The sequence below is a fragment of the Procambarus clarkii genome, chromosome 60, assembly GCF_040958095.1.
Source record: "Procambarus clarkii isolate CNS0578487 chromosome 60, FALCON_Pclarkii_2.0, whole genome shotgun sequence".
In the NCBI taxonomy this organism is placed as follows: domain Eukaryota; kingdom Metazoa; phylum Arthropoda; class Malacostraca; order Decapoda; family Cambaridae; genus Procambarus; species Procambarus clarkii.
The window spans coordinates 23,439,621-23,453,725 of NC_091209.1; the positions used below are offsets into that span (position 1 = coordinate 23,439,621).

General features: G+C 46.5%; 2 protein-coding genes across 2 annotated transcripts; one reads left to right on the forward strand and one right to left on the reverse strand.

Annotated features, from left to right (window-relative positions):
- Positions 1-5,015: 5,015 nt before the first annotated feature.
- On the reverse strand, positions 5,016-5,435 carry LOC123767000 (serine/threonine-protein kinase fray2-like). The gene has a single exon (XM_045756482.1). It carries the CDS (start codon positions 5,433-5,435, stop codon positions 5,016-5,018), a length of 420 nt encoding a protein of 139 aa, XP_045612438.1.
- Positions 5,436-5,456: 21 nt separating this feature from the next.
- LOC138353921 (C-type lectin domain family 4 member M-like) lies at positions 5,457-7,514 on the forward strand. Its single transcript, XM_069307347.1, has 2 exons — positions 5,457-5,498; positions 6,684-7,514. Exons 1-2 carry the CDS (start codon positions 5,457-5,459, stop codon positions 7,512-7,514), a joined length of 873 nt encoding a protein of 290 aa, XP_069163448.1.
- Positions 7,515-14,105: the final 6,591 nt, after the last annotated feature.

The following is a 14,105-nucleotide window of genomic DNA, read 5'->3' on the forward strand; positions in this document are numbered from 1 at the left end:
TAACACCAGTCATAACACGAGATAACACCAGTCATAACGCGAGATAACACCAGTCATTACGCGAGATAACACCAGTCATAACGCGAGATAACACCAGTCATAACACGAGATAACACCAGTCATAACACGAGATAACACCAGTCATAACACGAGATAGCACCAGTCATAACACGAGATAACACCAGTCATAACACGAGATAACACCAGTCATAACACGAGATAACACCAGTCATAACACGAGATAACACCAGTCATTACACGAGATAACACCAGTCATAACGCGAGATAACACCAGTCATAACACGAGATAACACCAGTCATAACACGAGATAACACCAGTCATAACACGAGATAGCACCAGTCATAACACGAGATAACACCAGTCATAACACGAGATAACACCAGTCATAACACGAGATAACACCAGTCATAACACGAGATAACACCAGTCATTACACGAGATAACACCAGTCATAACGCGAGATAACACCAGTCATAACACGAGATAACACCAGTCATAACACGAGATAACACCAGTCATAACACGAGATAGCACCAGTCATAACACGAGATAACACCAGTCATAACACGAGATAACACCAGTCATAACACGAGATAACACCAGTCATAACACGAGATAACACCAGTCATAACACGAGATAACACCAGTCATAACACGAGATAACACCAGTCATAAAACGAGATAACACCAGTCATAACACGAGATAACACCAGTCATAACACGAGATAACACCAGTCATAACACGAGATAACACCAGTCATAACACGAATCGACGAAATCCAATGGCTGATCATCGCCTCGTTAACGAGGTGGTAAGGCTGGTTAAATCTATCATTTTGTTGTTACCACCTAGTGATTGATTGCTAGGAATCGACAGCCTGGTTAAGCGAGAGTTCATCAGTACGGACGCAGGTCCGTTAGCCTTGGTAACGTATTGCTCTGATAGCCCGTTAGCTGCGCACTGACTTACGATGCTTCACTTCGCTGCGCACTGACTTACGATGTTTCAATTCGCTGAGCAATGACTTACGATGATTCACTTCGCTGCGCACTGACTTACGATGATTCACTCAACTGCGCACTGACGTACGATGTTTCACTTAGCTGACTTACGATGCTTCAATGCTGCTGCAGCTTCTCCGCCCCTTCCAAGGGTGTGGCTCCTAGGGTGCTTCTCCCAGGGTGCGGCTGCCAGGGTGCGGCTGCCAGGGTGCGGCTGCCAGAGTGCGGCTGCCAGGGTGCGGCTGCCAGGGTGCGGCTGCCAGGGTGCGGCTGCCAGGGTGCGGCTGCCAGAGTGCGGCTTCCAGGGTGCGGCTTCCAGGGTGCGGCTGCCAGGGTGCGGCTCCCAGAGTGCGGCTCCCAGAGTGCGGCTCCCAGGGTGCGGCTGCCAGGGTGCGGCTGCCAGGGTGCGGCTGCCAGGGTGCGGCTGCCAGGGTGCGGCTCCCCCGGTGGTAATGACCAGTCAGCTCCATACGTGTTTGATCACTGTATCACACATTTAGGGCCACTAATAGTGACCACTGTTGTCATATTGCCTCTGAGTCTTAAGTAATTATTTCCCATTTGAACGGCGTCTCTGTGAGCATTGAGTGACGATCCATGAGGTCTCGAGGTAGACTGGAGTAGAGAGGAGTAGACTGGAGTAGACTGGAGTAGACTGGAGAAGTCTGGAGTAGACTGGAGTAGACTGGAGTAGACTGGAGAAGTCTGGAGTAGACTGGAGTAGACAGGAGAAGTCTGGAGTAGACTGGAGTAGACGGAGAAGTCTGGAGTAGACTGGAGTAGACTTGACAGACTCAGTACGTGATCAGTGGAGCTGTCATATGACAGTGATGACATTTTGTATTGTGTAATGTGTTATTGTACATTCTCTATCAGTGATAACTGATATCTCATTGTTGTGGAATTTGACAATAATTCACTTCCAGGGATAATTACTGGGAACTGCTTACAGTGTTGTTTGAGTCGACAGCTGTTCAACCACAATTATCCCGCGCTTGTGCCAGTGCTGGAGAGTTATCACGTGTGTGTGTATAGTTAGCATAGTTCTGTTGCCTTACACGTGGCTAGAGACCAAGTTCTCTCAGGCACAGTGAGGCTCCGCTGGACTGCGTCCTCTTGGCTGTGCTTGTTTAGTCTGTCCTGGCTGTGGTACGATCATTAACACAAGGGAACGCTGTGTAATAGTGTTAAGTTTTTGTAATAATCAAGTATTCTGTGTATTCAATCATTGATTGGAAGCATTATATGCTATCAATCAATCCCTTCCCTAATGCTCTGTAACGTAGATACTTTACTGAAGTCTGCCTTGATTACACACCTGGGTAGAGCTGCCTCACAGCCTTGATTACACACCTGGGTAGAGCTGCCTTACAGCCTTGATTACACACCTGGGTAGAGCTGCCTCACAGCTTTCATTACACACCTGGGTAGAGCTGCCTTACAGTCTACATTACACACCTGGGTAGAGCTGCCTTACAGCCTACATTACACACCTGGGTAGAGCTGCCTCACAGCTTTCATTACACACCTGGGTAGAGCTGCCTCACAGCTTTCATTACACACCTGGGTAGAGCTGCCTTACAGTCTACATTACACACCTGGGTAGAGCTGCCTCACCGCCTACATTACACACCTGGGTAGAGCTGCCTTACAGCCTTGATTACACACCTGGGTAGAGCTGCCTTACAGCCTACATTACACACCTGGGTAGAGCTGCCTCACCGCCTTGATTACACACCTGGGTAGAGCTGCCTCACAGGTTGCATCACACAAATTTGACGCAAGACCCTCGCCGTCTTGCGTCCTATAACGTGAGTCGTTCAAGGCGACGACCCGTGACGCAAGATTAAGACAACCTCGTGACAGAGGTTATCACTCATTTATTTTGTCGACCACCAGCGTGTCGACCACCGACGTGTCGACCACCAGTGTGTCGACCACCGGCATGTTGACCACCGGCATGTCGACCACCAGCGTGTCGACCACCGGCATGTTGACCACCGGCGTGTCGACCACCAGCGTGTCGACCACCATGCAGCGTGTCGACTACCGACGTGTCGACCACCAGCGTGTCGACCACCTGCGTGTCGACCACCGGTGTGTCGACCACCAGCGTGTCGACCACCATGCAGCGTGTCGACCACCAGTGTGTCGACCACCGGCGTGTCGACCACCTGCGTGTCGACCACCAGCGTATCGACTAAAAGCGTGTCGACCACCAGCGTGTCGACCACCTGCGTGACGACCACCAGCGTGTCGACCACCTACGTGTCGACCACCAGTGTGTCCACCACCGACGTGTCTACCATCGACAACCGGCGTGTCGACCACCAGCGTGTCGACTACCGGCGTGTCGACCACCTGCGTGTCGACCACCGACGTGTCGATCACCAGCATGCCGACCATCTGTGTGTCGACCACCTGCGTGCCGACCACCGACGTGTCGATCACCAGCGTGTCGACCACCGACGTGTCGACCACCAGTGTGTCCACCACCGACGTGTCTACCATCGACGTGTCGACAACCGGCGTGTCGACCACCGGCGTGTCGACCACCAGCGGGTCGACTACCGGCGTGTCGACCACCATGCAGCGTGTCGATCACCAGCGTGTCGACCACCGACGTGTCGACCACCAACGTGTCGTCATCTTGTCGCTGGCCCCAGTGGCGATTATTTCTGGCGCTCATTGTCAACATTAGAACACTCATTGTCTACATTATAACTCATTGTCTGCAATATAACACTGACTCTCTCCTGGTGTGTGAGTCACAGGCAAACTAGTAGCAGTAATTCAACGTTACTGAGTACTGCGTGTTACATGTAGTGGATATCATGCTATTATTTTGTTTCTTACTGTTCATGCCGTTTCATTCAGGTCCTAAACACTGGGGCCGGTGTACTTACGTTTAACCCTAGGTGTATGTATGTGGGAATGTTGTATGATCCCGTAAGATTACACTCGTGAGTGTAAAATTGAGATTTATTGTCCTTTCTACTCAGTGTCATTGAGCACGGTTTGTTTTCATGGAACTTTTTTGGGGAAACTCAAATATTTCACGAGCCGTAACAAACGGGGGTCTTAACATGGGGCGTCAGAATTGATGAAGCATTAACCACCATATCCACTATGACTATCATGTTTATTCACCTAACTGGCCATGTTTACTCACCACACCAGTCATGGTAACTCACCACACCAGTCATGGTAACTCACCACACCAGCCATGGTAACTCACAACAGCCATGTTAAAAACTAGGAAAACAATTATTCGCCCCACTGAAAATCAATATTATAATTCTCAAGATTTGTTAATTAAGGTTAATTAGGGATTTGTTGATATTTTGAAGACCCGAAAGGTGAGAAGGTCTGAGCAGTGACTGAGCAGCGGCTGAGCATCACAGGAATATTAGAGCCATGAAGAACAACAGGAATATAAGAGCCATGAAGCACAACAGGAATATTAGAGCCATGAAGCACAACAGGAATATTAGAGCCATGAAGCACAACAGGAATATTAGAACCATGAAGCACAACAGGAATATTAGAGCCATGAAGCACAACTGGAATATAAGAGCCATGAAGCACAACAGGAATATTAGAGCCATGAAGCACAACAGGAATATAAGAGCCATGAAGCACAACAGGAATATTAGAGCCATGAAGCACAACAGGAATATTAGAGCCATGAAGCACAACAGGAATATTAGAGCCATGAAGCACAACAGGAATATTAGAGCCATGAAGCACAACAGGAATATTAGAGCCATGAAGCTCAACAGGAATATTAGAGCCATGAAGCACAACAGGAATATTAGAGCCATGAAGCACAACAGGAATATTAGAGCCATGAAGCACAACAGGAATATTAGAGCCATGAAGCTCAACAGAAATATTAGAGCCATGAAGCACAACAGGAATATTAGAGCCATGAAGCACAACAGGAATATTAGAGCCATGAAGCAGAACAGGAGAACACAGACGTAGTCAATTAAGTGTTATGAACTTGACAACGGTCTTGAGAACGGTCTTGAGAACGATCTTGAGAACGATCTTGAGAACGGTCTTGAGAACGATCTTGAGAACGATCTTGCGAACGATCTTGAGAACGATCTTGAGAACGATCTTGAGAACGATCTTGAGAACGATCTTGAGAACGATCTTGAGAACGATCTTGAGAACGATCTTGAGAACGATCTTGAGAACGATCTTGAGAACGATCTTGCGAACGATCTTGAGAACGATCTTGAGAACGATCTTGAGAACGATCTTGAGAACGATCTTGAGAACGATCTTGAGAACGATCTTGCGAACGATCTTGAGAACGATCTTGAGAACGATCTTGAGAACGATCTTGAGAACGATCTTGAGAACGATCTTGAGAACGATCTTGAGAATGATCCACATTCATCTAGGACATGTTGACGCCACAATGAGAAATTTCTTACTCGATAATGAGATGGAAATGAGACACGTCTGAGGAAGCAGGACTGTGGGCCTAAAAATCTATGTTGGAGAGAAATTTATGAATTGATAATTTCCTTGCTGGCGTAACACCGTGGTCACTGGTGGCGTAACAACGTGGTCACTGGTGGTGTAACAACGTGGTCACTGGTGGCGTAACAACGTGGTCACTGGTGGAGTAACACCGTGGTCACTGGTGGCGTAACACCGTGGTCACTGGTGGCGTAACACCGTGGTCACTGGTGGCGTAACACCGTGGTCACTGGTGGTGTAACACCGTGGTCACTGGTGGCGTAACACCGTGGTCACTGGTGGTGTAACAACGTGGTCACTGGTGGTGTAACACCGTGGTCACTGGTGGTGTAACACCGTGGTCACTGGTGGCGTAACAACGTGGTCACTGGTGGCGTAACACCGTGGTCACTGGTGGTGTAACACCGTGGTCACTGGTGGAGTAACACCGTGGTCACTGGTGGTGTAACACCGTGGTCACTGGTGGAGTAACACCGTGGTCACTGGTGGTGTAACACCGTGGTCACTGGTGGAGTAACACCGTGGTCACTGGTGGTGTAACAACGTGGTCACTGGTGGCGTAACACCGTGGTCACTGGTGGTGTAACACCGTGGTCACTGGTGGCGTAACACCGTGGTCACTGGTGGAGTAACACCGTGGTCACTGGTGGTGTAACACCGTGGTCACTGGTGGCGTAACACCGTGGTCACTGGTGGTGTAACAACGTGGTCACTGGTGGTGTAACACCGTGGTCACTGGTGGTGTAACACCGTGGTCACTGGTGGCGTAACACCGTGGTCACTGGTGGTGTAACACCGTGGTCACTGGTGGAGTAACACCGTGGTCACTGGTGGTGTAACAACGTGGTCACTGGTGGTGTAACACCGTGGTCACTGGTGGTGTAACACCGTGGTCACTGGTGGCGTAACAACGTGGTCACTGGTGGCGTAACACCGTGGTCACTGGTGGTGTAACACCGTGGTCACTGGTGGAGTAACACCGTGGTCACTGGTGGTGTAACAACGTGGTCACTGGTGGTGTAACACCGTGGTCACTGGTGGTGTAACACCGTGGTCACTGGTGGTGTAACAACGAGGTTACAACAGTCATAACAAAAAAGTGACTGAAATATCCTGATAACCTGATAAAGTGATATCAGAGGAGAGTTAACTACACTGAAAGGATGTCAGAGCACAGTTAACTACACTGAGGGATGTCAGAGAACAATTAACTACACTGAGAGATGTCAGAGCACAGTTGACTACACTGAGGGATGTCAGAGCACAGTTAACTACACTAAGGGATGTCAGAGCACAGTTAACTACACTGAGGGATGTCAGAGAACAATTAACTACACTGAGAGATGTCAGAGCACAGTTGACTACACTGAGGGATGTCAGAGCACAGTTAACTACACTGAGGGATGTCAGAGAACAATTAACTACACTGAGAGATGTCAGAGCACAGTTGACTACACTGAGGGATGTCAGAGCACAGTTAACTACACTGAGGGATGTCAGAGAACAATTAACTACACTGAGAGATGTCAGAGCACAGTTGACTACACTGAGGGATGTCAGAGCACAGTTGACTACACTGAGGGATGTCAGAGAACAATTAACTACACTGAGAGATGTCAGGGCACAGTTAACTACATTGAGGGATGTCAGAGAACAATTAACTACACTGAGGGATGTCAGGGCACAGTTAACTACACTGAGGGATGTCAGAGCACAGTTAACTACACTGAGAGATGTCAGGGCACAGTTAACTACGCTGAGGGATGTCAGGGCACAGTTAACTACGCTGAGGGATGTCAGGGCACAGTTAACTACGCTGAGGGATGTCAGGGCACAGTTAACAGCACTGAGGGATGTCAGAGCACAGTTAACTACACTGAGAGATGTCAGAGCACAGTTGACTACGCTGAGGGATGCCAGGGCACAGGTAACTACACTGAGGGATGTCAGAGAACAATTAACTACGCTGAGGGATGTCAGGGCTAACAGTTAATACCACCACTCAACAGTCCAAGACGAGGAACCATGACACAGTGGACGACGTCTCACACATCACGAGTCAGAAGAATAATCACACAGGGTTTTTGGAGAGTTGATATATTATCCCTGGCAGGAAAAGCAGGTCGCGGGCCAAACTGGTACTGCAGTTATCGGTGGCTGGCGGTGGCAGCCAGTCAGTCCTCGGCCCTGATAGTCTAAACTACTTACAGCCGGATGTGAAATCCGAATCCAAATGGTCATTTATTTTGACTAATTATTTGTTTGTGGAGAGTAAATGAGATAAAATGTGAAAATATCGTAAAGTCTCCTTCATCTATTTAGTGCACGTCAATAGGTGGATGAAGTGAGTTTACCACTGGCAGTGTCACAAGCTTTACATGACCAACAAACAAAAGTAGATCAAGGGGTTTACCTTGCGCTTCTCTATGTATGCCAGTACCCCCAGCTGCGGAGGAGAGTACCCCAACAATCGACCGCCTGGTCCCATGGGAGATAAACTTTCTCTACCAGACGAGAAGAAAGTGCGTACTTTCCTTCCACAGACCGACAATTCCGTTTTGGAGAGCGGCGGCGCCAGAACATTTCGATGCATTTATCCACCATAATGGATTCTCTGATAGGCGAGAGAAAAATAGACTGCCATTTTTAACCTGTGGGAATGCAGACCGGAGAGCGGATTGATAATCTGGTCATTTGTTCATGACATCGCAGCTGTCAAGTCCTGCAGGAAATATGCTACAAGGCAGAGACTCCCAGATTTGGAATGAATGAGAGAGAGAGAAAGAGAGAGAGAGAGAGAGAGAGAGAGAGAGAGAGAGAGAGAGAGAGAGAGAGAGAGAGAGAGAGAGAGAGAGAGAGATACACAGCTTCAAAGAAACATCATGTTAATTGACAGGGAAAGAGAATTGTGGGAAAATACAACTGAACTATCTAATTAGCGACGAAATCCTCAAAACCTTACACCATCATATGAAACTCATCTCAACCCAAGGCAGCAGCAACCAACTCACAGCAGCTCAACAAGACGTTGAGTGAAGCTGACTAGTTAGTAGTGGCACCAACATGTGGCACCCCGGACGTTTGTGAAGGCACACTGCCAGCCTCTCATTACCACCTGTCAACCTGCATTGCAAGTGTTGCTGACAATCCACATTCAGGAAACAATGCACATTCAGCAACCAAGCATCTGTGGAAAATTTTCCACCAAAATTATGGCATAACATGTCTGAATAACATGGTCTATGAAAGCACATGGACCAGGCATGGCTATTCATAGAACAAGCCAAGATATCTCAAGATAGAGTGTCAAGTCAGCATGTTTCGACCATTGTGTGAACACCATCCCAGAAGGCCTCCTTCATAATGAATCCATATCAGGATATGTAATTACATCTAATAGCTACAAGCATATCATGGTAATACGCCAAAATAAATGCATGTACTTAATAAATAATTGTTTAACCAAATACATTTGGCTAACGATTATATAAATGGATTATTAAAAAAGGCAGGGCAACAATACTCGCCTTGGGGGTGGCTCTCATTAGTGTCCAGACGATGTCGCTTTAGTAAACAAAACACCTCCGCTTAAAGGACACTCCACGATGTTAAAGTTGCTTAATTTGAAGCCGTTTAGCATCCGTGGATAAGGATGGTGGTGACAACTGCACATAAAGACTCGTGGAAGACCATATTTATTATGAAATGTGTAATATGAACAAAGGCTTAGATTTTGGTGAGAATCTAGAGAAATCACTATTACTCAATCACTATGACAAAATTAAAGTCTTGACAGCCATGGGAAAAAAATAAGATTTTGTAAAATGCATTTCATTAAAGAATGCCCTTGAGTGATATCTTCTTAAGGTTATCTTGAGATGATTTCGGGGCTTTAGTGTCCCCGCGGCCCGGTCCTCGACCAGGTCTCCACCCCCAGGAAGCAGCCCGTGACAGCTGACTAACACCCAGGTACCTATTTTAGTGCTAGGTAACAGGGGCCTAGGGTGAAAGAAACTTTACCCATTGTTTCTCGCCGGCGCCCGGGATCGAACCTGGGACCACAGGATAACAAGTCCAGTGTGCTGTCCGCTCGGCCGACCGGCTCCCTTGCACATAAAAATAATGTTGAAAGGATAACAGCTCAAGTAGGCCGATGGTTATTCACTTTCCTGACGAACACGTTACAAAGCGTATCGGTAATCCAATCAAAATCAAACTCGAGCACAGTGACAATCTCTGTACCTCAAGGTAGTGCCATTTCACCAATGTTTTTCTTCATTCTCAAATCAAACAAAATAAAATATAAAGCTTCGAGTCTTGCTTTGCAGACGATGCCAAAATATGTATGAAAATTTCTTCTCTATAAAACACTGAAAAACTGCAAACATATCAAATAATATCTTCCAATGTGGAACGGAAAATAATATGACACTGAACAGTGATAAATTCCAGTTACTTAATGTGGAAAGACGAGGAACTTAACACTAGAGATATGATACAAGATGCAAACAGATCTCCACATAAAAGAGAAACGACATTTAAAGGATCTAGTTATATTATTGTCATACCATGATATATTTGGTGAGCTTATCAGAGCAAATGTATCATCAGCCAGGAAAATTAAAAGGTGGTGTCAAAAAAACATTAAAATCCAGAGATGTCACCTTAATGTTCATTCATTTGAAATTACTTGTTCTTTTCCCCTGAGATACTCCCGTTCCCTTGCAATACGGGGAGAGATTTCTCACACTGACGGAATACAATAAATATATGTTGCACACATGTACGCCATGAAGCACCCAAATTAATGAGACTTCCTCAGAGCAATCAAAAATGTACTCTTTGGAAAGTAGACAAGAGAGATAATAAATAATGTGTACATGGAAGATGCTCAGGGGTCAGGTCCCAAAAATGTAGAATAAGATAATAGTATACAGAAGCGAAATATATGGAAGGAAGTGCAGAACAGATCAATGAAGCGTAGAGGTGCCACTGAAACAATCTTATAGAACATGGTATGAATATAAGAGGTCCATGGGTGATATACCACTGTCCACCAGGTATAAGAAATATTGCTGCAACAAAAATGTCTTCATGAGGCAGTTGAACCAATTGCTGAAGAAAGTACCTGGTCAGCGGGGCCTCTTATCCTTCCCCTCCGTCCCTTACCATGCACTACCTTCCCCTCCCACCTTCTCCACTCTCCTTATCCCCATGGCAACTCTCCCTTTATCATCCACCCTCCCCACCATTCCCGCCCCCCTATCCCACGCTTCACCCCCTCTTCCCCTTCTCAGAAAACATATAATTAGGAACCAATGAAACTGCTCTTTGAATCTCCCAGAAAATATTTGTTGACGATCACTAAAAACTCTTGGGTCATCACAACCCATGTTTCACAACTGACTGAATGAAAATCAGGTGGAGGTGGTATTGATAATGGCTAATATTTTTTAAAGCATCTTACTTAGGCCTACCCTGAGGAGCCTATGTCCTTCCCATACACCAGACCATTCCCCTTACAAATTTGGGTGAGACTAACCCTAACCATCTGGCCTCCAAGTTTCCACTAATATAACAAGGCAACGATAACAAAGCAGCAATGACGTTGCTACGATACCACTGTTTCAATAAAACCGCGACGATATGACAGCTTCAATAAAACTGGTAGAAAATACGGTATTATACAACTGTTACGATACCCCTGCTACAATATAACTTAGGACACCCCAGTTATCGTAGCTGTGGTATTGTATCTGTGGTATCGTAGCTGTGGTATTGTATCGGGGGTACCGTAGGGGTGGTATCGTAGCTGTGGTATTGTATCCGTGGTACCGTAGGGGGGTATCGTACATACGATACCACGATATCTTACGATAATAAGACTTACGATATCCCTGTTATAATAAAATTTACGATATCCTTCTTATAATAAAACTTACGATACCCTACTTTAATAAAACTTACGATACCTCTCCTACAATAAAACTGATTACATATATTTTATTTCACATCTATACGAAACCTCTACTACGATAAGAAAGCAACGGTGCCACTGCTACGATACCATTACTACAATACCATAGCTAAGGCAAAACTGATATAAAACACTGCAATGATACCACTACGATAGCATGGCTACGATACCAAAGCAACATTTCTAGAGTTACAATATAATTGCTGCGATTAAATTAATCAATACTTTAACTATGATACCACTGCTACGATACCAATGAAACAATACCATAGTTAGGATATTCAACGATACCACAGCTACAATACAACAGCTATGGTATTACAGGTACGACATCACGGCTACGATACCATTGCTACAGTGTTACAGTTACGACACTACTGCGTGATACATTGTTACGATACCGCAGCTACAATATCACACTTAGGTTACCACTGTAACGATAACACTGTTGCATTACTGCTGTTATGATACCACAACAACGATACCACTGCTGCAGTACTACTGGTACAATATTACTACTACGATACCTATGATAGGACACCACTTGGAAGATATTTTAATTATGATATAACTACATCGACACTGATGCTACGATACCGTTACTACGAAATTACTCTTGCAATTCAACTGCTACGATACCCCAACTTCACTGTCCTTGCTTCAATACCAGAGGTACGATACTGCAGCTGCAATAAACTGCTGCGGCACCAATGCTACGATTCCACTGCCCCGATACCAGACCAACGATATAAGTGCAACAAAAATGCTACAATACAATTGCTACGATACCACAGTTACGATATAACTGCTACTCCACTTTTATTACCCCATTACTACGATACCCATACTAAGTTAAATCTGCTAATGAATGTTCTATTGATTATATAACACTTCTACGGTACCACAGCTAATATACAATTGCTACGATACCACCGCTATGAAACCACTGCTACGATATCACTGAAATGATAACCACAAAAAACAATCTAACTCACCAATACAATTGCTACGATATCACCCTACGGTACCACCGATACAATGACACAGCTACGATACCACCCCTACGGTATCCCCGATACAATACCACAGCTACAATACAACCCTACGGTACTACCGATACAATACCACAGCTACGATACCACCCTACGGTACCCCAGATACAATACCACAGCTACAATACCACCCTACGGTACCCCCGATACAATACCACGCTACGGTATCCTCGATACAATACCACAGCTACGATACCACGCTACGGAACCCCCGATACAATGCCCCAGCTACGATACCATGTTACGGTTCCACCGATTCAATGACACAGCTACGATACCACCCCTACGGTACCCCCGATACAGTACCACAGCTACGATACTACCCCAACGGTATCCCCGATACAATACCACAGCTACGATACCACCCCTACGGTGCCCCCGATACAATACCACAGCTACGATACCACCCTACGGTACCCCCGATACAATACCACAGCTACGATACCACCCTACGGTACCCCCGATACATTATCACAGCTACGATACCACGCTACGGTACCCCCGATACAATACCACAGCTACGATACCACCCTACGGTACCCCCGATACAATACCACAGCTACGATACCACCCTACGGTACCCCCAATGCAATATCACAGCTACGATACCACCCTACGGTACCCCCGATACAATACCACAGCTACGATACCACCCTACGGTACCCCCGATACAGTACCACAGCTACGATACTACCCCAACGGTATCCCCGATACAATACCACAGCTACGATACCACCCCTACGGTGCCCCCGATACAATACCACAGCTACGATACCACCCTACGGTACCCCCGATACAATACCACAGCTACGATACCACCCTACGGTACCCCCGATACATTATCACAGCTACGATACCACGCTACGGTACCCCCGATACAATACCACAGCTACGATACCACCCTACGGTACCCCCGATACAATACCACAGCTACGATACCACCCTACGGTACCCCCAATGCAATATCACAGCTACGATACCACCCTACGGTACCCCCGATACAATACCACAGCTACGATACCACCCTACGGTACCCCCGATACATTATCACAGCTACGATACCACGCTACGGTACCCCCGATACAATACCACAGCTACGATACCACCCTACGGTACCCCCGATACAATACCACAGCTACCATACCACCTTTTACGGTACCCCCTATACAATACCACAGCTACGATACCACCCCAACTGTATCCCTGATACAATACCACAGCTACGATACCACCCTCTACGGTACTACCGATACAATACCACAGCTACGATACCACCCCAACGGTACCAACGATACAATACTACAGCTACGATACCACCCCTACGGTACCCCCGATACAATACCACAGCTACGATACCACCCCTACGGTACCCCCGATACAATACCACAGCTACGATACCACCCCTACGATACCACCGATACAATACCACAGCTACGATACCCCCGATATAATACCACAGCTACGATACCACCCCTACGATACCACAGATACAATACCACAGCTACGATACCACCCCTACGATACCACAGATACAATACCACAGCTACGATACCAC

Coding starts and splice junctions, on each gene's coding strand:
- LOC123767000 (XM_045756482.1), bottom strand. CDS start 5,435: ATGAATGTGGATCATTCTCAAGATCGTTCTCAAGATCGTTCTCAAGAT.
- LOC138353921 (XM_069307347.1), top strand. CDS start 5,457: ATGAGAAATTTCTTACTCGATAATGAGATGGAAATGAGACAC. Junction 5,499..6,683: donor ATGAGATGGAAATGAGACAC/GTCTGAGGAAGC, acceptor CTACACTGAAAG/GATGTCAGAGCACAGTTAAC.